Source organism: Argiope bruennichi, chromosome 3, assembly GCF_947563725.1.
Source record: "Argiope bruennichi chromosome 3, qqArgBrue1.1, whole genome shotgun sequence".
In the NCBI taxonomy this organism is placed as follows: Eukaryota; Metazoa; Arthropoda; class Arachnida; order Araneae; family Araneidae; genus Argiope; species Argiope bruennichi.
The window spans coordinates 28,362,854-28,386,819 of record NC_079153.1 but is presented as its reverse complement, the minus strand read 5'-3'; the positions used below and the strand labels follow the sequence as shown (position 1 = coordinate 28,386,819).

The 23,966-nt window shown below is 31.3% G+C and overlaps 1 protein-coding gene across 2 annotated transcripts in view; it reads left to right on the top strand.

Moving 5' to 3' along the window:
• LOC129963861 (acetoacetyl-CoA synthetase-like) overlaps window positions 1-22,305 on the top strand; it is a 35,369-nt gene extending 13,064 nt beyond the window's left edge. For both annotated transcript variants that reach the window (XM_056078438.1, XM_056078439.1), the window contains exons 10-18: window positions 1,469-1,546; window positions 2,895-3,084; window positions 5,259-5,381; window positions 5,615-5,728; window positions 13,625-13,750; window positions 13,874-13,943; window positions 15,408-15,466; window positions 17,458-17,654; window positions 22,057-22,305. In XM_056078438.1, the coding sequence (XP_055934413.1) occupies window positions 1,469-1,546; window positions 2,895-3,084; window positions 5,259-5,381; window positions 5,615-5,728; window positions 13,625-13,750; window positions 13,874-13,943; window positions 15,408-15,466; window positions 17,458-17,654; window positions 22,057-22,209 (1,110 nt within the window). In that variant the 3' untranslated portion in view covers window positions 22,210-22,305. The remainder of the gene's footprint in view (window positions 1-1,468; window positions 1,547-2,894; window positions 3,085-5,258; window positions 5,382-5,614; window positions 5,729-13,624; window positions 13,751-13,873; window positions 13,944-15,407; window positions 15,467-17,457; window positions 17,655-22,056) is intronic.
• Window positions 22,306-23,966: the final 1,661 nt, after the last annotated feature.

The window sequence follows — 23,966 nt, the reverse complement described above, 5'->3', positions numbered from 1 at the left end:
GAAAAATATAAATGCCCCCGCCTCTAATATTTTGTTCTTCTTTCCGTGACTATCATGTCAGAAACGGAAGCATCCAGCTCAAATGTATTCCCCTCATGCATATAGCTCATGTTCACAGTCATTCCAAATTTCCTGTTTTAGGGTAGGCCAGTGGGTCGATAAACTAAGGACCAAGCATGCTTGGGAACTAAACAATGAGGGTTCCGCGTTAGGTTGACCACCTAACCGGGACATATGCCTCGCATCCCAGGGTCCTCGGTCAAGAAAGCAGATATGGGCACAATAGGCCTTAGCCCACATAGAGCTGTCGTGCCGCTGAATTTAGTTTAGTTTAGGGCAGGCTAAGTCGTAAGTGTTTTGTCGCGATAAAGCCGTGATTCAGAGGTTTATTATGATGTCAAATTGTTGTCAAAACATTTGTCATTTTGAACCATCTACAACCAGATTATTCACCTGTTCTCGATCCATGTGACTTTAAATTTGGGGGAATAATTTTTTTCAAAGAACGAAGATTCGCAAATTCCGATGAAGTTTGGCGACGGAGCCATCGGAAACATTAACGAAAGAATGATTGCAATCTGCGTTTACATTTTTGCATGAATACCGACTAAAATCACTTTGTAATCAAAGAAGTCACTTTGAAGAGAACATTGTAATAGTAGTTTTTATCAAAACATATATGTTATAAAATAATCCCACTGGGGGGTACCTCAGAAATAAGAATGAGAAGCTTTCGGTACGGTGATTGGCCGAGTAACATGACCACAAGACAAAAGTAGTTACTCATGTCTCGTAGCTGGTATCTGGCTGGTATCTTATAAAGTATCACCACATTACTCCCCCTCCAGTGAGTCGGAGCTGAAACGAACGATATTTTGCCCTGTTTCTTTTGGTGTTATTAGTGGTGATATTGGCCTTATCCATTTTTAATGGTTGATTATTTATCAGCCTCATTTTTTTATTGGCTGATTAATTAACAGCTTCATTTTCTATTTTTTTGGCTGATTTTTTATCAGCTTTTTTAAATTTTATTTATTTCTGGTAGAGGGCGCCAGAACAGTTGTATGACGGTTTGCGTATTTTCGTCATCGGGTCCCCAATGTTGTTATTTGCGATAGGCGAGGACAGAACTCACCTTTGGGCTCAATTTTTATTTTTTGGCTGATTATTTTATCAGTTTCATTTTTTTTTACTGTTATTTCGCTTATAAAGCGTCACCACATATATATCCTATATATTCCTATATATTTTGAATTCCTTTAATGATTTTAGATTCGAATTTCTTTTTCTTCAATACAAGTAAATAAAATAACTCCAAAACAATTTGTAATAATATTTTCTTTTAAACGCTTCCAAATTTACTTTTTCAAATAATAAATTTTTGATGGTGATAATTTTGTCTTTTTACCAAAATATTTATATAAAATTTTGCCAAACGAATTTTACAATTACATTTATGTTCTCGTAGGTTATCTTATGCCAGCTCAGGGATTTTTCTCTTCATTTAAATCTGCAAAGTGGTGATATTGTGTATACGAATTCTGCAGTAAGTTTCTGTTTTCCTTAAACTTATGCCACGTAATAGCTTAAAGCACTTTGTAATTTTTCCCAAAATGAAACCATAATTTTATGAATAATATTTCTTTCAGGTATTTATTCATATTTAGTAACCTAAATTTTAACGCATTTCACTTTTTATAATTATGTTTTTAAAAGAATTTGATTTTGTTACTATTTTAGAGTTATATGATTGAAGTCAGCTTTTTTAGAAACAATCTTTACCGGGATTCTTTATATTAATTATTTTTAATTTTAAAATGAAATTTCATTTAGACTTTTTTATAAGTTGGGATTTATATTCTTTTTGGAAAATATTTCAATTACTAGTAAATATTTGTCTTCTGCTCAAAAATAATTTATTTAAGAAAGCATCTTTCTCGCCAGATAAGATACTCATGTACGGTAACCATACAGCCGCACTTTTCCCTGTGACACGCTTGCTCTTTGCGGAATCTTTAAGTGTTGTATTTGGTTTTTATTATTTGGCTTTATAGGGTGCTGGGAACATTAGTATCCTAATTCAGGCTTGGCATTCTGTTTTGTCTTATTTTGAATCTGGTTATGAACTATTTCTTTTTATCTTTTTATCAATACAAATTATTATTATAAAAATTAAAATAATTCTGATTCAATGAACATAATAATAATAATAATAAATTATTCTTTTTATTACAAGAAATTTCTGCTTTTCTTCAAAATTGACGATCACTGAATGTATCCAACATAATTATTTAAAGATATAAATTCTTGAAATGACAGTTTCGATTCGATTTTGAATTTGATTTCTTTTATACATGAAATTACATCCGACATAAACACAAGAAAAACATTACACAACAAAAAATAATAGTTTCTATTTACATTAAAAAAAATTAAACTAAAGTGAATAACACAAAGTATTGTTGTTAAATGCACTGAATAATAATACTTTTTTCCCAAATAGGAGCAGTTTTAATATTTTTTCTTTTATATAATGCCTCTCGAATAATTCTTTGTTAAATAATTTAATATAAAACTTCATAACTTAACCAACTTTTGTTGAAAAAGAGTGGAACGTTTTAGTTTAGAATATTGGCATGGCATAAACATTTTAATAAATAAGGCAAGTAAGTTCGAAGAATTTATCTAAATATCTATATCTTAGAATATTTTCAGCAATACATTTATTTTTGCTAATATTACATGAACATAAAATATAATTCTTTATGTCATTTAAAGCACTTTTTCATCCGGAAATATAAGCCTATTTCTTAAGGTTAAACAAATAAACATTTTGTTCACAATTAGTATGGATATACTGTGTAATCAAAGCAATCCATTAATGTGTGTTTCAGGTTGGATGGGCTGTTTGGGATTATGTGGTCCCAAATTTAGCTTTAGGAGTGACTCTTTTATTGTATGACGGAATTCCTATATATAAAAAGAATTTCAATTTTTGGAATATGATTTCCGAGAATAAAGTGAACTTCGTATTTATTTCACAATCGTATATAGATGATTTTGAACAAGAAAATATTCTTCCTGGTAAGTTAATATTCTTAATCAAAGCTTTCTGAACAAATGCATCGTTTTTTATTTTCTCATACACGAAATATTGGGGAAATATTGGGAAAATATTGTGATCGCCAAAAGATTCTAATTCAAGATTTTGACGCATCTCTAAATTTCAGATTTTCTTGAGTTATAAAAACACATTTTTTTGGCATAATATATGTCCGTCCATCTGTCTGTGTGTGTCTGCGATAAAGATAACTAAGAAACACTTTGAAATATGACGAAAGAAAATTTTTATGTGGTTTTGATACCAAATTTGTCAAAGAGAGCTAGATATAAGAAATTTAGTATATAGATTTTCTTTTATCAAATCGAAATTTGTTCACGGGTAAATAACGAATGTCAGCTCAAAGCGCTCAGAGTGAACTCACAGGAGATCGACATTTCATAGAAAGGCTTTGTTCAAAGATTCGTTTATCTCAATTCCGTCTTTCGGGTTATTATCTGCAACAAAGTATCGAATTTTTCAGAGCAAAACGACGGAACCGAAATCTAAATGGTGTTTTTGCCAATATTGTTGAATATTCGGGATCTTTTGATTTTTGTCGCCAAAAACTCTCACCCTTACCGATAAATCAACTATGCATGGAAGGTCATTACAAATTCTTAACAATATTTAATATGTTATGAAGGGAATTTTATATTTATAGCTTAATTTTGCTATGATTCAATAAGAAATGTGTTACTGGTGAAGAATTCAGAAAAGTTGAAAACTGCATTTAATATTTTAAAAGGGAATATCCAGAGTACAAGGATGGAAAACGCCTAGAAAAGTAAGCAGTTTTCATTTCAGAAAAAAATATTTTTGTGAGTGCAGAAATGGTGTACTGTTGAGTTATATCCACTCTTATCACAGAACGTATTCCTTTCGGGAGATTGCAGCTATTACATTGGCTAGTAATGACATTTATGAATCCACTTTCAATGTTCGTGCAGTTGTCGCAATACCGTTTAGGTAGGGTGGGTATATTCTTTTACGGTTGCTAGATTCCAAAATAAAAATAGCAATTAATTATGAAATAAATAAATTTTCAGAAAAATATGAAATAATAATTTTTAAACGTCTTTTTAGTAATATATTAAAGCACTAAAACGTTTTCATCAAGATCCTAAAATTTAAAGCCAACATCTCTGCGATATATGTCGAAACTGTATGATAGGTAAATTAAGCTTCAATAAATATAAAATATTTATAAATATTCATGAAAAATTTAAATTATAATTAATTATTTATTAATTAATTAATTAGTATATTTATATAATCTCCTCATGCTATACGATTTTAGTTTTAGCCTCCAGATCGGAAAAAATGTCTTTTCCCTACATTTTAATTCAAAAGCAAAAACGTGCTTTCTAGGAATTTTCTAAGTTTTATGATCTTAAATTATTTAAAGGGTTTATAGAACACCCTATTGCATTTTTTGTCTTTTATTACAAAACAATCAGTTGAATTACATATTTTACAAAACAAATGGATTTCACAAAAGAGCGTTTTGAAATGGAACTTCAATTTTTCTCCTATAGGAAGGATGGGAATAAGACTTGAAATAAACATGATTTCCAATAGGGAAGCCTCCTTATTTCAGATCAAGCACCTTTTGAAAAATATTTCTAGTTTCAAATTTTTACACAAAATAGACAAAATATGTTGCAATGCTTTATAAAATGACATGTCTATTAATTTCCAAATAAAATATCTAATATGACACAATGAAGTTCTATGGCGGCAAAACAATTCCGATTAATCGCCATTTTATTTCCTGTTTGCATTTTCTCGTATTTTTTCCTAAATGATAGCCAAAATTATTAGTAATTATAAAAAAACAGTTTCATGCTCGATGAAAATACAATAGAAAAACACAAACTCTTATACAGTTTGACAAATTGACATTCTTACTATCATTAACCGATAATAAAAAAGATGAAGCAAAACTCTAAGACTTTAATATCGGTGATTTCAAAAGTGTTTTGAACAACATATCAATACTATGAAATTTGCATCGCAGAAATTTTAAATATTTTAAGTGGTATTAAATTTTATTGAAAAAAATAATGTAAATAAAAAACAATGCTTTGAAAAATTTTCAGTTTAATTTTAGAATTACATTCAATTAATAACCGATTTAAATTTCATTTTCATTTAGGTCCAGAAACTAATTTGGATTGTTTAAAAGTCATTGCATTAGGAGGAAGTCCAGTCAAACCACAAGATTACCAATTTTTAATCAATCATATCAAAAAGGATTTGTACATAGTAAGTCATTATGGTAAGTTGAGCTATGAATACTGAATTATGGTTTTCATTAACGCAAAATTTCTAACAGGAAACCAGTATTATTATTTGTTAATGTATAACTGACATTTTCTTGATTGATTTAAGGAAACCTCTCTCTTTTTCACTCTCTCTATGCTCCTCTCTCTCTCACCTTTTCTGAGAATCTGAAACATTGAATTACAAATTACAATTAGTTTACGATATATTTATTTTATTCATTAACAGGAGCCTCAGAAACGTTTGGAGCTTTCTCTGGATGTGATCTTTCTTCTACTTTATACACTTGTGAGTGTCAAGTGCCTGCACTGGGGGTCGATTTACAGGTCTTTGACGAAAAAGGCAAGTTTGAATTCAGTAGATATTTGAAAGAAAAATTTTCTTTTAACTTACAGGCAACTCTCATATATCAGGGTAAGCATATTGCGCGGGAATATTGAAAATACAGAGGTTGATAAATATTTTCAGTTTACCACGATTTTATCCAAAATGCAGAGATCGAAATTCAATTAGAAGAAATGCAAAGTTTTTTCTCATTGGATTATTCTGAATGTTTCTGTCAAATCGCCCTATGTTTGTTTTCATCCGTAGAAGGTTTTATCACTGCTAAGGAATGAGCTCAAAATGTACAATAGTAACATGCTTTTTATAAATAATTTTTGGAGGAAATGCTGACACAATGCTTTCTCGCATACTACTGAATAAAAGTGTTATCACCCGCATAAATCTGTTTGACTTTAAGCTAGACCATGAATTCTCCGACTGCTCAGACTTTTGTTTTCAATGTCCCGGACTTAAGGGTTTTTTTGTGCTTTATAGCGCAGTACAAAAATCGAAAACTTATTTTGAATGCCTTTTTTACGCCTGATTGGAAAAAAAAATGTCACAGAACTACTGATTTAAATAAGATCATGTACCAAATTTTATTACTTCTGTTGTTGCGTTTTTCATTTATCGTGTTTACATTCATGAGAATTAAATGACTGATAGACGGTAAAACCCTAAAGGAATGTAGTTGAAAATCTGAATTGAATCTTATTTTAGATTTTAAAACTGTGCACTCAGTTTTATTTATCTATGTTCTTATGTTTCTGAGTCTTAGCGTTTATATGCATGCGAGTCTGATAAATAATAGAATTGACATATTTGATTCAAAATTTAAAAAAAAATATCTACATTTTAATTGCTAAAATTTTATCCTTAACTTCATTTATCTACTTGATCCAGTTTTGTGTTATAATGCTCATACGCATGTGAAAAGTACAATCAGATAGATAGTCAATCTCTAGATAAATTTAGTTTAAAATTTGATACAGATTTACATTTTAGATTTTAAATTTACCTCTGAAGTTCCATATATCTAGATTTATGCTATTTGTAGTTATCGTGCTCCCTTGCACTCAGGAAGTTTGACAGACAGACTTCCTGTGAGTGGATTTTATTCAATTTTTGTCAAAAATCTATCTACAAATTTGATATAAAATATTAAGTTTCGTAGTCCAGAAGAAAACAATATTTTGAGTTAATTTGTTCATTTATAAACAGATAGACATAATTCTGAAAACGTGTTCTTCGGTTTCAGTAAAGTCTGAAACTCGAAGATTCACCAAAATCTCGAGTTCGAAATTTCGAACCTCTCAGGAGTTCATCTACTGTAGGTGAGTACGGGTGTCCGAATCCTGAGGTTCCCAGGGATCTATACTCCCTTTATGTTTACTCTCCCGTAAGCCTTCTGTTGTCTGCTTGATTCTTCCATCCCTCGACGGCAAGCGGTGAAGCTCACCATGAGAGGCTGTCGGCACTCTGTTTGCTTCTTGCTTTTCATGGACAGCCAAAAATCCCACGTGTTTGCTGTGTGTGGCGACCCATTAAATGGATGGTACATTCCGGTCTCCGGTGTAACAATCGGCTGGTATTCCAGCGATTTGACTAATCTGCTCAGGGGGATCAAGCGAAGGGGTCATCTTCTGGGGCTCTGCATTAAGGATGGTAGACGTTCCTGGAAGTGGCCCTTTGCGTATAGGTCCTAGCTAGCACCAAGGTAAGCACCGAGGCTGGAAAGATCTGGGGCCGGTTTCTGCTTACCCTTGTTGGGCTCCGTGGTGGGTGGTGCCGTTGGGACCTGAATCTATTTTCCTTTTTGTATGGACTTTCAAAATCTCACCGCTGTTTCAGCTAATACTAAGTTTTTTGTGATGTCTACTAGCAAAATGTTTCATGAAATTTCGCCATTTCTTGTGAGTAAACTAATCTTAACACACATTGGAGAGATTAAAAATACTAAAAAGTTGAAATCTGGTGACTTACTTATAGAAGTATCAAATCCGTCTCAAGCAATAATTCTTAGTAAACTAACAACATTAGGTGACCTAAAAGTTAACATTTCAGTTCATAGAAATTTAAACTTTTCAAGAGGAGTAATATCTGAACCATGTCTTAAAAATCATTCTAAATCTGAACTTGTTCATGAGCTATCAGAACAAAAGGTCTCCGCAGCTCGACGAATTAATATCAAACGTGATGGCAAATTAATTCCCACACAGCATGTTATTCTCACTTTTTCCACTCCTGAGTTACCAAAATGCATCAGAGCAGACTATTTAAGATGTCCGATGAAAGCTAACATTTCTAACCCAATATGATGTTTCGTCAAAAATTTGTCCATTCACGGTATGCGTGTAAAGGCCAAACAATATATGCTAAATGCTCTATGCCCGGAAATGATTACTCTGATTGTATTTTTGATGACTTTATATGTAAAAATTGTCAGGGGGATCAGCTAGCATTTTCAAAATCTTGCCCTCAATAGATTTCAGAAAAAGAAATCCAGACAACAAAAATTCGAAAAAAACATATCATTTGCCGAAGCTAGGAAACTAGTCACGGATCGCACCACTAAACCAGGACTTGCATATTCCTCGGTTTTAAAACAATGTGCACATTGCAGCTTTATAGCAAATCCAAATAATGTAGGGAAAAAATCATTGCGCCCAACAGTATTATCAGCATCTACCTCTTCTGATAATCCTTCACAACTAGAAAAAGAGCCATCAACTTCTACGAAAATGCTTTCTATAATATCACCATCTCTGAAAGATAAACCCCAATCTCCTCAACAAAAATTGGCCCTTAATATACTAAACCACAAGAATAATTCCAATTTTAAAACACCAGTAACCATAAAGGAAACCGAGGCAGCAAAAAGAGCTCGTCTCGCTGCATTGAAGAAAAATAAAGATCTACAAAATCGAACAGCCTCCAGAGATAATTTTTTAAAGAAAACAAGAAAGGCAACAAAACTCCCACCAAATATTGACCCACCGCTTAATATTCATCCATCAGAGGATGATATTCTATCTATAGCTAGCGAGACATATTTTTCCATCTTATCCAAAAAGTTTCTTGAGCTTGATGTTCGTTTCCTTCCTTTTCATTTTCTGCATACCAAGCTTTGTTTCTTGGAATTTACGTGTTATTAAAAATAAAATATCAGATTTAAAAGACATCATTAATTTCCACCATTGCCCTCCAAAACGCTTACCTAAAGGCGGGATAAACAATTTCATTGAAACATTATAATCTCAGACAGAAAGTTGGTTTGGGCAATAGATTCCGAACTCGTTTCCGTCCTCTTCATTAACTCTAAATACTTCATTGCAAGCAATAGCTACTCAGATTCACGCTCACTCATTAATCACAGTTTGCAGTCTGTATCTATTACCAAATACATTCATTGATCGAACTAAGCTAAATAACCTCATATCTCAGCTTCCTGTAGCTTTCATAATTCTTGGAGATATGAATGGCCACAGCCCCCTCTGGAGTATTACAGACACTGTAGATAGAAAAGATGATAAATGATAACAATCTTTGTATTCTTAACAAAGATGAATATACATGCTTTCATGAACCAACCAGAATTTTTCACTCCATTGATCTCGCAATATGTACTCCGTACCTTGTACCTTATTTTACTCTAAATGATGATGATGATCTGCATAATAGTTATCACTTTCCTCTAATTATATCAGATATAAGACGAAAGAGTTCTTCTATTCATCGAACATCAAATTATAACTTTAACTCAGCCAACAGGAGTAAATTTAATTCTCTCGCTATCATAACTAAAGAAATGGTCTCTACAAACAATGTTAATACCGCTGTTAATACTGTCACTAAAGTCTTAATTGCCGCAGCTGACCATTCGATAAGTAAATGCTCAAACACTTTTAAAAAACAAAGGAGGGTTTGGTGGAATTCAGATTGCCACGAAACATAGAAGAAACAAAGTAAGGCTTGGCGTCGATTTCGCCGAAACTTAACCACCACAAACTTAATAGAACATAAACGAACCAAAGCTAACTCGCTTCGAATACAAAGACGTAGCGAGAATCTTGGGAACGGTATGTCAGTAGAATAAATTTATAGAGTATAGATATTGTAGAGTTAACTCTACAATATCTAGCAAAAAATTATAGGAAAAGCTAAAAAAAAAACTTGTGGTATTTTCAAATTTAAAAGTATATAAATTCTATATAATAATGATATACCTGTTACATCTTTAAAAGACATCGCTAATTGCACTGCTTCCGAATAAACCCAAATTTCAAACAGTAAAAATTATTTCACACCATTAAAATTGCAGCAAAAAAAAATCAAAATTTTAATTTACAATCATCTTTATATACTCTCTAGAACGCATATTTCACTTTCTTCGTTGTCTTTTGAAATTCATAAATCATCTCCCGGTCCAGGCAATATCAGTTATCTCATGATGTAGCATCTATCTAATACCTCTTTACATAACTTACTAATTCTCTACAATAGAATTTGGCGTGAACACTCTTTCCCATCACTTTGGCAGGAGGCTATTATTATATCCATTCTCAAAACTGGAAAAGAACCGTTAAATCCATGTAATTACCGACCAATCGCCCTTACCAGCTGCTTATGCAAAATTCTTGAGTATATGGTAAATATACACCTCATGTATGTTTTGGAAACAAATAAGATTTTAAGTCCCTTTCAAAGCGTATTCAGACAGGGACACTCGATATTAGATGACCTCCTCGCACTAGAAACAGAAATCAGAAATGCATTTATTTGCGTACAGCATACAGTAGCAATCTTTTTTGATATTGAGAAGGCTTACATATCACACCTGGCGTTTTGCTATCCTTTGCGACCTTTATGAGTGCAATATGTGAGGTAATTTATCAATATTTATTTAAAATTTTTAAAACTAAGGAAATTTAGAGTTAAAATCTGTGATCAACTGTATGATTATATTATCCAAGAAGAGGGCGTACCCCAGAGGAGTGTTCTTAGCGCAACACTTTTCGCCCTAAGAATAAACGGCATTCTACAACAACTTCTAATCTCTGTGAAAGGCTTTATTTATGTTCTTGTACAAGATATAATATTAATTTTATAGAACGATAACTGAAATTAGCTGCGAACATAATTCAGGAATGGTCAACTCTTAATGGGTTTACATTTTCTACGGAAAAAAACATTATGCATGCACTTTTGTCGAAAACGCTGTCTCCATCCAGGACCCGAGATAAATTTGATAGCAAAGTAATTAAAGTGGTCAGAAAACTTACATTTTTAGGAGTTACATTTGACAAAAAACTAACTTTTCGACCACACATAATGTAATTACGCAAAAAGCTTGACAGAACCTGAACATCATAAAAGTGCTTTCAAATATAATTTGGGGAGCTTCAAGAGATTTTTGTGTCTGGAGCAGTTTTACTCTTAAAAATTGATTATGGATGTGTGATATATGGATCAGCTAGACAAAGTATGCTGAAGATGCTTGAACTCATTCATCATTTTTCTTTGCGGGTTTGCAGTGGAGCATTTCGTACTTCAGCTAAAGAAAGTCTATATGTTGAATGTTCCGAGCCTTCTCTGGATTATAAATGCAAAATGTCTCTTATTATTTTAAAATTTTATCTCTTTTGAACATATTTTTTTAAAATATAAACAAAGTCAGTTTATACGGTGCTTGCAAAATGTAAGACCATCCATCATTCCTTCATTTTTCACTAGAGCTATAAATATTCAAAGAAATTTAAACTTGGACAATGTATATATTATGCCCAATTCAAAATATCTCGATCCATGGAGTTCGCATGGGTTAAAATACTTAAACCCCTTAAAAACATTCGCAAGTCTAACACGGCTCCCGCAGTTTACCAGCAGCTTTTTGCACAACATCGGGAAGTATACCAAAATTTCATTCCAGTGTTCACTGATGGTTCAAAATGCTCTTCTCATACTTCATTCGCTTGTGTTTTTGTCAACTCCGTAATCTCATTCGAACTTCTAATATATTAAATAATATTAAAAATATTAAAAACATATCTTTAGAAGAAGGAAATATCGTCATTTATTGGTAACCACTAAATATTATAAAGAGAACCTAAATTAATTTAATATAAGCTAATTTTTAATGATAATAACTTTAATAGCTTTCGTAATCAGCTTCAAGGAATGTCCCTTTATTGAGATTTTATTGTAATTTATTGATCATGTTATATGGGAATTAACTATATTAGTACAGTGCCCGAAAAAATTATAAGGACACGCGAAAAATCGCCAAATCTAGAAGCCTTGTTTATAGAATCGTATGCAAATTTTTGCAGCAGAAATAGAAGTAAAACTAAAATATTTTATACGTAAAGTAATTAAAATTTTCAATTTTAAATCTGCTAAAATTTAAATTTTGATTTTTAAACTTCAATGAAAACGGAAAAAAGTATAAGGACATTGCTTTTTCTCCAGTAATTATTGAACAATTTGTATATTTGAAAGCTTAAAATGACAATTCTGAGTTAAAAGATTCATTTGTGAAAAGAATTTCCCACTCGGCGACTTTCAGTGTGAATTTTTAAACGATGCCCAAAGGAACTCAACTTTCTTACTCTGAAAAAGGAAAAATTGTTGCTTTTCGAGAATGTGGATTAAGTGGATGGGAAATTTCAAAAAGAATCAAGAGATCTAAAACGGTGGTTTATAATTTTCTAAAAAATCCTGGGATGTATGGTATGAAAAAGCGAACTGGGAGACCAGAAATTCTCACTCGTCGACAAAAAAGAATGATTGTAAGGAGAGATTGCGAGAAAAGAGAAACCGCGAATGAAGTTAGACAAAATTTGAGTTTACCATGCTCAACAAGGACTGTTCAAAATGTTTTGAGTAAACATCCTCAAGTTTCTTATGGGAAATTAGTGTCACGCCCCCCTCTTACAAATCATCATAAGAAAAGAAGAGTTTACTTTGCCAAAAAATACATTTCGCTTGGTTAAAAGTGGGAAGATGTAATTTTTTCGGACGAAAGAAAGTTCAATCTTGATGGACCTGATGGTTTTCGTTATTTTTGGTATGATCTGCGAAAGACAAAGGAAGTGTTTTCCAGTCGTCAATATGGTGGTGGCTCGGTTATGGTATGGGGCGCTTTTGCGGCAAATGGAACCACTCCAATTGTATTTATCAACCATAAAATGAATTCGGACAGGTATGTTGATATGTTAGGAGAAAGTTTGTTCCCTGAAGAACCACTAATAACTTCAGCGGACTATATTTTTCAGCAGGATAATGCTTCGATACACGTTTCTACGAGTGCAAAACTCTGGTTTGAAGCTAATTCTGTAACTTTACTTGAGTGGCCGACGAGAAGTCCCGATCTTAATCCAATCGAATACTTATGGGGACTTCTAGCCCGAGTAGTTTATAAAAACGGCACACAGTATCAATGTACACAAGATCTTGTCGCCGCTATCAAAGACGCTTGGGAAAAAATATCTGTGGACATTTTAAAAGATCTTTCAGGATCTATGACCTCTCGGCTTATTCAAGTGATTGAAAAAAAAGGTAGTTTTCTTGATTATTGAAACATTTTTTAAGTATTTTACAACATGTCCTTATAATTTTTTCCGTATTTTCTTTAACGTTAAATTTTGTAAAATCAATATTTTGAAGCTAAATTATGCTTTTTATGTGGTATAAGTGTTATCACAAAATTATGCAGCAGAAGTAAGAAATATAAAAAGTTATTTAGGTGAAATGGAAATAAAGCATATTTTCATGCAATTACATGTTGTCCTTATACTTTTTTCACTCACTGTATTACTTTACATTTGATATAGTTAATAGAAAAATATACTTATTACACATTTTTACTTTCATTCATTACTAGATGTATAACATTTTATTCATTCGAATTCATAGGCGATTCCGTCGTGGGAAAACGTGGAGAAATTGTTATAACGAAACCATATCCAGGTCTTCCTATTTATCTTTGGGACGATGAAAAGAATCAAAAAATGAACGAAACATACCTAAGCAAATATCAAGGTGAAGCATTTTGTTTATACAATATAGACATTTGATAAAATTAATTTTTTTTATCTATATACTTTACTGTGCTTCCAATTTTGAATATTTTTTACATGTTTTATTTATTTATTTAATATTCAGGAGTGTGGTGTCAAAATGATGAAGGTTGGATCAACCCAGTAACAAAAGGTTTCCAAATTGTAGGAAGGAGGTAACAGAGCTTTGATTTTCAGTCAGTATCTAGAAATATATAACAAAATTATATAATTATATTTTTAAATTTAATTTATTTTACATAGGCCAATAAAATATATAAATAAATTATGTATTCAAAATTGGCAAAACAAAATAATTTGTTCCTTTATTTCAGCCATTGATTTCATTTCTTCAAACTTCTGTTACATATGAAAAATTGATGAATCTTAGATACGTCATGAATAGCAATTAATTCCTCATATTATCATCTTTTTCAGGAAGAAATCACGAAATGTTATTTCATTGCATTTTCTATTTGTGGGAAAAGCTTGGCAGAGTTCCGTAGTGATCAGAACTGCACTGATCCTGTTAATTTTTATTTCATATTAAAGTTCTTGACTTAAAAAAACTTTACTTGTCAGTATATCGTATCATTGATGACATATCTGCTCTTCCTAAGATACGTCATTAATCATCTCCAATTCCAACTGTTCTCTATTCTTATTACATCGTTCATATTAAGATATATCGCAAAATGAAACTTTGATAAAGTTCTAGATTCAACTATTCTCAACTGGACTAATTTTCCCGGCTTTATTTGTCGATTAAGTTCGCCATTTTATAAACATAGCTAATTAATCAGAATTCCATATTTTAATTTGCAAGTATAATTTAAAATAATAAAAATATTTGTGGATATAAGATGTAGTTCATCAAAGCTGGTAAACATAATTAAAATTAATACTATGAAGACGATGGATTAATGACTGCTCATTGATAGAGACATATATTGATATCCTAAATATTAGAGATATTTACAACATTTCAAAAAAGATAGAAAAAAATCTATTTGTAGCACCTCTTTTTCCCTTTGTGCAGAGAGCGTCCCCTTGTGGCGTTTTACAGAAGACAAGCAGTTGAAAGGGAGACCTGCATCCTGAGGTCGACTTTTTCCCAAATGCGCAACCCTTTCGCTAACGCCGAATGCTTTCGGTTGGAAACGGTGGAATCCCTCCACCATACTGTTTTCTTTAACCTAATTTTCTGTGTGTATTGTATGTAGTAGATAAGTGTTTGTGAGTTTTATAGTGTAGCTGTGTTTGTGTAGATTAAAAACAGTATATTTAAAACCTGGCAATTCTTTAGAAAACCACAACACACCCAGTATATATTTTGTTTAATAAAAAACAAACTATTTTTTGAATTTCTTACAGAAAATATTTCAAAATCGCGAATATGAGAAATTTTTTACTGTAAAATACTCAATCATTCGTTTTTTACCTATATTTTTATCTGTAATTGAGCAATTGAAGTCAATAATTATATAAAATTTAAATAAATAATATTTAGGAAGATCGTTTCTAGATTGTTACAAAATTTGGCAGTAATAAAAACAAAAGGGAACTTCAAATAGCAATAAAATGTACACACGCATTAATTTTTTTCATTAATATCTTATTTTTATTATCGATTTTTGCAGCGATGAAACATTAAAACAATATGGGGAACGATTAAGTCCAGGAGATATCTATTTTGCAAGTAAGTGATTGAAACTCATTATTTACTTTATTTGCACGTTAAAAAGTTTAAATGATAATTATAATATATTTAGAATCAAACAGGTAATCAAATATATATTTTGAGGCCATCTTGTTACAAAAACATACAATGGTTTATAAAGTGAAGAACAATAATTAGCTTAAAAAAACTTCACAGAAACAAAATTGTGTATGTTATTTAAAGGATATGATTCTAACGTTAAAAATTGATACATTTTCTTTTACATGTTTAAAAACATATTTTATTTGCAAATACATTAGTAGTCAGAATTTTTTTGAGTTCGGTTATGCCGGATTCACAAAATTACCTCAGCATTTTGATGCGCTTAAAAATTTATTTTGTAATTTACAATCTTTTCGGTTAAAACTTCGATAATTGTAGATGCATAGATTAGATCATCCAAATGACTAAAATGTTATTTGTTATTAGGAAAACCAGTGATCATTTGATATTAAGCAACGATATCCTCGATAAAAATAGCACTGGAACAGTTTTAAAAAATTAAATAAAGTTATTGACAATTATTCTAGAACAAAAGTTTTTGAAGTTCTAAGCCTGCTGTCAATAACGAGCCTGCTTAAAAAATAGTCCTAATTAACTACTTACTAACAACATCACTTACAATTAACTACATCATCCAAAAAGAAGTTATTTCAACAAAAAATTATTAACATTTATTACAATTGAATTTAGAAGCATCTTACGATCAACATATTAATTAAAGGGTAGTATTTAATCTAACTGTTCTCAGATAATCAAGGCCCAAAAAATAACAGTCAACTGAAAGATAGCCAAAATATCAGAATCAGCATTCTAGATAGTTTCACAATTGTGGTTTTAAAAGTAAATGTCTCCAGAGAATGCTCATAACGTTCAGAAAAAAAAAATATGCTTTATCTAAGATACAAATGATAAAATTATCGTGGAAATTAAATAATGAACTAAATTATCAAGAAGCAAACCCGTACGTTAAGAAAATAATAATAAATAACTTATGTCCTTTCTTTAGCTGTGAGTGACATTAATTTAATTAAACACTGTTTTATTTAAACACTAAAAATTTAATTAAGCACTGTTTTTTTCTGAAACATAAAACTATAATTGATAATACAATACGTTTCAAATACTTATTTAGTTAATTTTGAAATCAATTTAAGAAGAAGTGATTCTCGACAATTATTTTGATTTTAAAGAAAGGACAAAATCAAATGAATTTTATAAAATTCTTTATAAAGAAAATATATCTCACTAGAAGATGTGTTCATCTAGACGAATTGTTTTCCTGTTAACAATCTCAGATATGATTATCACAGATGATCTAGCGAAAGGTGTAATAAAGAATATAATTGGCAGTGTTTAAAAAATAAAAATATACTATTTGTAGAGAAATTTTTTTAGAAATGCATAATAACATTAAAAGTGAACAATAAACTCTTGATACTCTATAAACTAAAAAATTCACGAACTTTCAAACAAAACTAATCACTGAATAGGATTGAAATAAATAGTTCTCTATTAACAAAAAAATGCAATGCCAGATACAAAATATTAAAAAAAATGCTAAAAGAAAATATTAATAATAACTCTAATTTGTCCGAGAGTAGAGGATATTAAAAAATTATCATAAATTTAAAATGATAAAAAACATGCAGACTTCCACTCATTGACCTTTTCTATAATCCAACATAAAATATGTAAATAAAATGTAAATATGAAAATTATGATCCCATAAATAATTTTCGGTCATGCTTAGTAATTATTCATATAATAATAAATCAATCACCTTAAACGTAAAAAAGGCTGAAAAAATATTAGATCTGTTGTTTGGAACCACTGTTACAGACAGTGGTGGACGATTATATGTACTAATGCTCGCGTATATTAAGAAAACCCTGTGAAGAAACAAATAATTAATATATGTTCCATTCGATTTTAATATTTTTAAAGAAAATGCAAACTTTTTATTTCAGTTTCTGAAATGAAAGAATTGGAGGATTACATCTGCGTTGGTCAAGATCGGTGGGATGGCGAATCGAGAGCAGTACTTTTTGTAAAACTCAAACAAGGATATTCTTTTACACCTGAGTTGAAAGAAAAAATTTCCAAAAATATTCGCAAGGAACTACCAGATGTGCCAGAAGAAATTTTAGAAATCCCAGATGTGCCGGTGAAGAATGCTTGCATTATTATTCCGTTATATTACAAAAATTTTAAAAAATAATTCATATTTGTATAATGGATAATATAACATTTTAAGCATGCCATTAATACAGCTTTATAATTTTAATTTTTACTTTTGTATATACGAAGTATAGAGAAAGTATTGCAATCGTCAAAAATTCCAACTCGAGCTTTTGATGAACTCTGAAATTTTAGACTTCACTCAGTTCCAAAGATACATTTTTGAAATTATGTCAGTCTGTCTGTAATCTCGATTCATTAAAAACCCTTTGATTATTATGACATATTAAAAATTATGTCACCGCCTTATTTGGAAATAGAGGAAATCCTTGATTGGAAAATATCAGTTATAATTTGCCATTATAGCACTATTTAATTTTTACTTTCTCCTATGGAAGTATAGAGAAAATATTGTAACCTTAAAAAAATTCAAACCGGAGATTTTAATGAATCCGCATGTTTTAGGCTGCCTGCCTGACCGTCTGTCTATGGTAAAGATATCTATCTATGGTAATCTGTCTATGGTAAAGCTTTGAGTTAGGCAGATGAAATTTATTATACCGTCTTCACACCAAATATGTAAATTTGTATCGAATTTTGAGCAAAATCTGTTTCGAGGAAGTCTGTGTGTCAGCCTGTTCGAATATAAGGTAACAAGAAAAATTACAAAATGAGGAGGGCAAGATGGATAACATTTGGTACTACACAAATTCAATATCTATAGTATAGATACCTGTCTGTCAGTGTTGACCATATAGTTGTGACCGTCTGTCGGTCTATATTTTCAGAAATATATAAACGCTATAATCAAAAATACAATGAAATATGCCGGATATGGTATGTGATTTTGTGTCTATAATTTGTAGCGGATTGATACGAGCGAGGATAGAACCTAGGACCTTGTGGTTCGCAGCCCAGTAACATGACCACGATACAAAAGCAATTGCACGTGTAGCGTAGCTGTTAACTGACATAAACTTTCACTACAGACTCCTCCTCCAGTGAGTCGGAGGTGAGACGAACGATATGACTGCTGAGTGATGATGTATTAGCTGTTGAGTCTATTGCGCCTGTACCCATTTGAGCAACGACAAGTGTTATGGCGAGCGTGCGAGGGTGAGTGGTTGCTGATGCTGCGTCAAGTGAGTCTGACGACTTTGGTTGCGAGTAGATAGCGCCACAACAGCTGTACGAAGGTTCATCATCCGAGCAATGTAGCGGATCGTGATGCGCGGGGATAGAACCTGGAACCTTGTGGTTGGCAGCCCAGTAACATGACCACGATACAAAAGCACTTTCTCGTGTAGCGTAGCTGTTAACTGGCTTATAAACTTTCCCTACAGATTATAGATATGTGTTTTTTATAACAAGTGTAATTCTGTGTTTAATTTTCATTTCAATTATTTGTGAAAAATGCCTCTGAAATACAAATTCGACTTTCAGATACAATTAAGACTATAGCATATTTTTTATCATTAAAACACTCTCAAATAATTGAAGATAGATTCAGTAAAGATACTAAATTCACCTCAAATGTTAATATTTCGCAACTATTGTCCACTAATGCCATGCAAAGAGAGAAAGCGAGAAAGATTTGAGGATACACATCCACTGGTTAATTTGTGTTTTTAAATCCCACTAACGTTCCTACAAGAAAAAAAATTATAATAAAATAATTCTAATTTTAAGAAGGTTTTAATTTTTTTTAATTTAATACACTTGCTTCTTTGAAAAAACAGGGAGTTTTTATAATCTAGGGATTGGATCGAAATATATATCTTTTGTACTGTCAAAGGCACATCAGTTTCTAAAAATTAATGGTCTTTGTAGCAGAGAGAGATTTTAGTTTCTTTTAAATTTAAAGTTGCCGGATTTCCATTACTATTAATAGAAGATATAGTAAATAAAATTTGAAGTGAAAATGCTGAGATAATAATAATAATATATATATATATTTTACATTATTACTGCAAAATCAATTACTGATTCGAATCGAAAGTTGCAGGGAAAAGGATTCGGAAATGTTACGCCCATGCAGATTGCGGCGGTACGTTAATATTGTGCTGCGATGAAATTTGTAAATGCAATCACATATCAATTTAGATAGAAAAAACTGTTTTAGGTATTCTACTAAAATTTATCAAGAGGTAACCCGTCTAAGTTTATTATTATAAATAATTTGTTATATTTATATCTGCTTACATTCCAGGACTTTGAAAGAATAAATATAAGAACACAAAATAAAACAAAAAGTAATAAATATGTTAATATAAAAATTCGCCGTTAGGGATATTTATCAGCGAATTTAGTACTTTCCGATGAAGTTTACAAATCATTCCTGCCATTGCAAAGCCTTTTAGTAAGAATTGCTTTTAATCATATCTGTGTATTAACATATCTGCTCAGCTAGTATTGAAGTTCAGTATCATCAGGCTGTGAGTGACTTGAACTTACTTTTTATTGGGGAACCCATTTTTCGGTTAACTGATATGCAGAGGGATTCATAAAAAAGTAGGTAAGTCTTGTATGAGTTGCACCGTGAATTTGTGATTTTCCCTTCCCCAAAAGGGAACATTGTGTTTGTGTACCTTTCCACTGAGATGAAATGTGGCTTCATCAATGAAAATTAAGTTCTGTGCAAAATCACCATTTTCAAAACCAAGTTGCATATCGTCAAAAAATTCATAGAGCTTTTGTTTGTCAAAGTAAATCAGATTTTACAGCACCTACACTTCATATGGAATCATTTTCAGTTTTTTTTCTCAAAATTCTTCAGATGGTGGGCTGAGAAATCTGCACTTCACGACTCGCCATCTGCGTTTATTTTTTCGAGCTTCATTGAATGACGACTTCTTGCGATACAGACAGTCGTCCAAGACTTATACCTTCGCATAAACAGCCCATAGTTTTTAATTTTTTTTTATGTCATGATAGATAGATTTTCTTATTGGAACTTCTTTTCCAAATTGTGATCGAAAATGCCATTGCACAGCAGTTGCGGGTTGCGTTTTGCTAAACTGAAGAACACAAAAAAACCTTTTCCACTGCAGACGCTGCCATTTCGACTGACTAATCAAATGCCACACATGCTACTGCTATGTGACTTCTGTGAAGGGCGAGACTCAAACTTTAAGAGTACACCTACCTTACGATTCGATAAAGTGGTTCGTGACTTTGATTGTTACAATTTTACAGTATCCGATAATCTATATTTTTTTATGAATCATCCAGTATCTTATCCTATCATTTTCTGAAATATGATGTACCTAATTGAATTATTAGTATGTGCACAGCCGAAAGAATAGAAATTGATTGGAAAGTCAGATTTAGTAGAATCTGAGCCATTTATCCAAAGCAAACTCTCCGATTTCTCTCCTATTTTATTAACTGACTTATTTTGAGTAATTGTTGAACTTGATTGGCTGATCGAAGTGTTTCATAGTATTTTTCTGCTTTTTAGAGTTTCACATTGTTCTCTCTATGTTCTTCTAACTTTTTCCTTGACTTCAATAAATATGGTCTCCTTTAAGGATGAAATGCTTTACAGTAAAATGCAGTATAAACTATATGCTGATCGTCCGCAATGAGATCATTACTGAAAATATATATTTCTCTGCTGTTGTAAGAACTACTTCTTGTTCATTTTCCCTAGCATATTTAAGAGAGGCAGTATCACACTCAAATGTATAGCGAAGCAACTACAAAAAATTGTGAATTTATTTAAAAGAATTACTTTTTGTGCGAGATTTAACTTTGATTCGCAAAAACTAACGAATGATAGAAAAATAGTTTACATGAAAGAATCAGAAAATTATTTGCACTGCTTATTACTTCACGCAAATTTTTTAAATCTTTTACTATCTTACTTTTAGATCTGATTCTTGTAACTATATGTATTTTAAAAAGTTTAATTTTAATTTATTAACGCATAGTTTGAAAACAAGACAAGTGTTATTTTGGTTATGAGCCTCTTGCTTTTGTACCGGAGTGAATGGTCGGGTAGCGCCTGATTGGTATTCCCCTTTTCGGGAAGTAACTCCGCTCTGATGCGAGGGGGGGGGATTTAATCGTGACGATTGGTTTAACCCTCGCCGGACTCGTACGCTTGAATAACTTTAGGTGAATTTCGATTTCGATTCTGGAGCCCTCTAACTTTGCACCCGAGATATTGACTTTAAACCATAGCAATCCCTTCTAACAAAAAAAAGTTATTGTTTAATATTCATTTTTATATTGTAACATAGAAAAAGAATGGTCGTATTTGAATGATTGATTTTTTTTAATAATCGAAGTTATTGTTAATTAGTTTGCTTAATATGAAAAAGTATCTAAAAATGTACTTTTATAATGAATATATATTGAAAAAAAGGCTTTCATTTTTATTTTAGTATAATCACAATGGAAAGAAAATGGAGTCGCTTGTGAAGAAAATTGTGAAGACAAATACCGTACCAGAAATCAAGAGCATTACAAATCCAGACTGTCTACAATTTTTTTGTAATATACCAGAACTGATAAAATTTAATAAACCTGGCATTTGATCAGAAATATAATGAATGTTTGAAAAGTCAACAATATATTTTTACAGAAAAAGTTTTATATGAAAAATAAAATGAATTATTGTGAATTCATAAGCATTTCTGTGTGAAATGTCTCTTTTTATTTAATTTACTTTTCGAAAATATTCCTGTTTCCAAATAAATTAATTTAATTTGGAAATAAAATTAAACAGTAAGCATTAGCATTTCAGTGAGAAATAAAGTTAATAAGTGAGTTAAAGTTAAAAGAATATATTTCACTTTGTTTTCACTGAAGTGGAGCAATCTTTTAAAAATTTTCTCAATGTTTTTAGAACTTTCCTTTCCAAACAAACCAAAAAGGTTGTCAAATTAGAAGTAAATTTTAAAATTAGAATTTCTTCTAACAATCATACTGTAACATTGAAAATTTCTATACAAATGATTGCTTCAAAAATAAAGTTACCAGAAAACATAAAATAACCGAAGGGACTATTTTTAGAACTTTGAAATAACATAAAAGTTGATTTTTAGCAGTTATATGCTCCAAAGATATTGAGGAAAAATATTAAATCTTTTATTAATTTTTATTCAAAAATTCATTTGAAATTTTGAAAATCATTTCTTGGGAAAATTCATATTACCCAAGAATTAACAATTATTGGGCAGTTTTAAGTACAAAAATCTGCCCAGTAAAGCATTTTGAAAGTATTTTGGCATCCGGCATGTTGATATAGCAATTTATGCATAGTAAAACAGTCTACAAATGTTAATAGGCCGGGATAGCCTGGTTGGTAGAGCGTCGGACTCGCGTGCCTTAGGTTGCGAGTTCGAACCCCGCCGGCCGAAGATTCCCCGTGTGCTTGGTGGCTGCCGCGCGTTAAATCTGTCGTGGTCACAAAGTCCTCCATGTCGAGAGTAATACCACTGGGGCTACTGGATTAGGGATGATCGTTCTCTGATTCAGGTCTAAATTACGACCTGTGTTTGAGTGAATGAAGTCCGCCCGTAAAAAGGGTTGTGACGTGTGTGTAGCTAAGGCCCTAGATGGCGCTACTATAGAAACCAGAGGCGCTCCCCCTCAGGCTTAAAATCAGATGTTTTCGAACAGCGGGCTTGTCAATGGCAAGTGCCATAGAAACAACAACAACACAAATGTTAATATTTAAAAGAAAAGCATTATCAAATCCTTTAAAATCCTTTAGAAAAGAGGTTCGAATCTCCTTTAAATTTTCGAAATAAATTGCACAGATATGTTTAGATAGACTTCTCAGAAAATGTAGGAAAAGAATTTAACAACATATACAAAAGGGCAGACGATATTTAGTGCATTGCATTTAATTAAATTTTATTATTATTGCATTAAATCTTTTAAAAAGCTATTATTAAAATTCCTAAATGCATTCATTATTTTCATTGATAGAATGCTATGTATATTTTTTTAAATATGTATAATTTAATAATAGTTCTTATAAAAGTATTATAGTCTTCTAAAATTAACGGCAAACTTTATTTTATAATATGCAAAACATTCTGTGAAATTCCAATGTATTTTCTAATTAATAATTTCATATAATTTTAATAAATGAATATCGTAGTTAAATTTTTCTAAAATAAGTAACACAAAACTTTGATTCAGAATTCATAAATGCATTCAAATCATTTCGTAGATGTCATCCAGTTTTAGAATTTCTTAGATATTTATGTTTTTCGAAAATTCTACGTCAGTTCTATTTTTCATGTTTCAATGCAATCTGTCATATCCTTTTCACACTCAGATG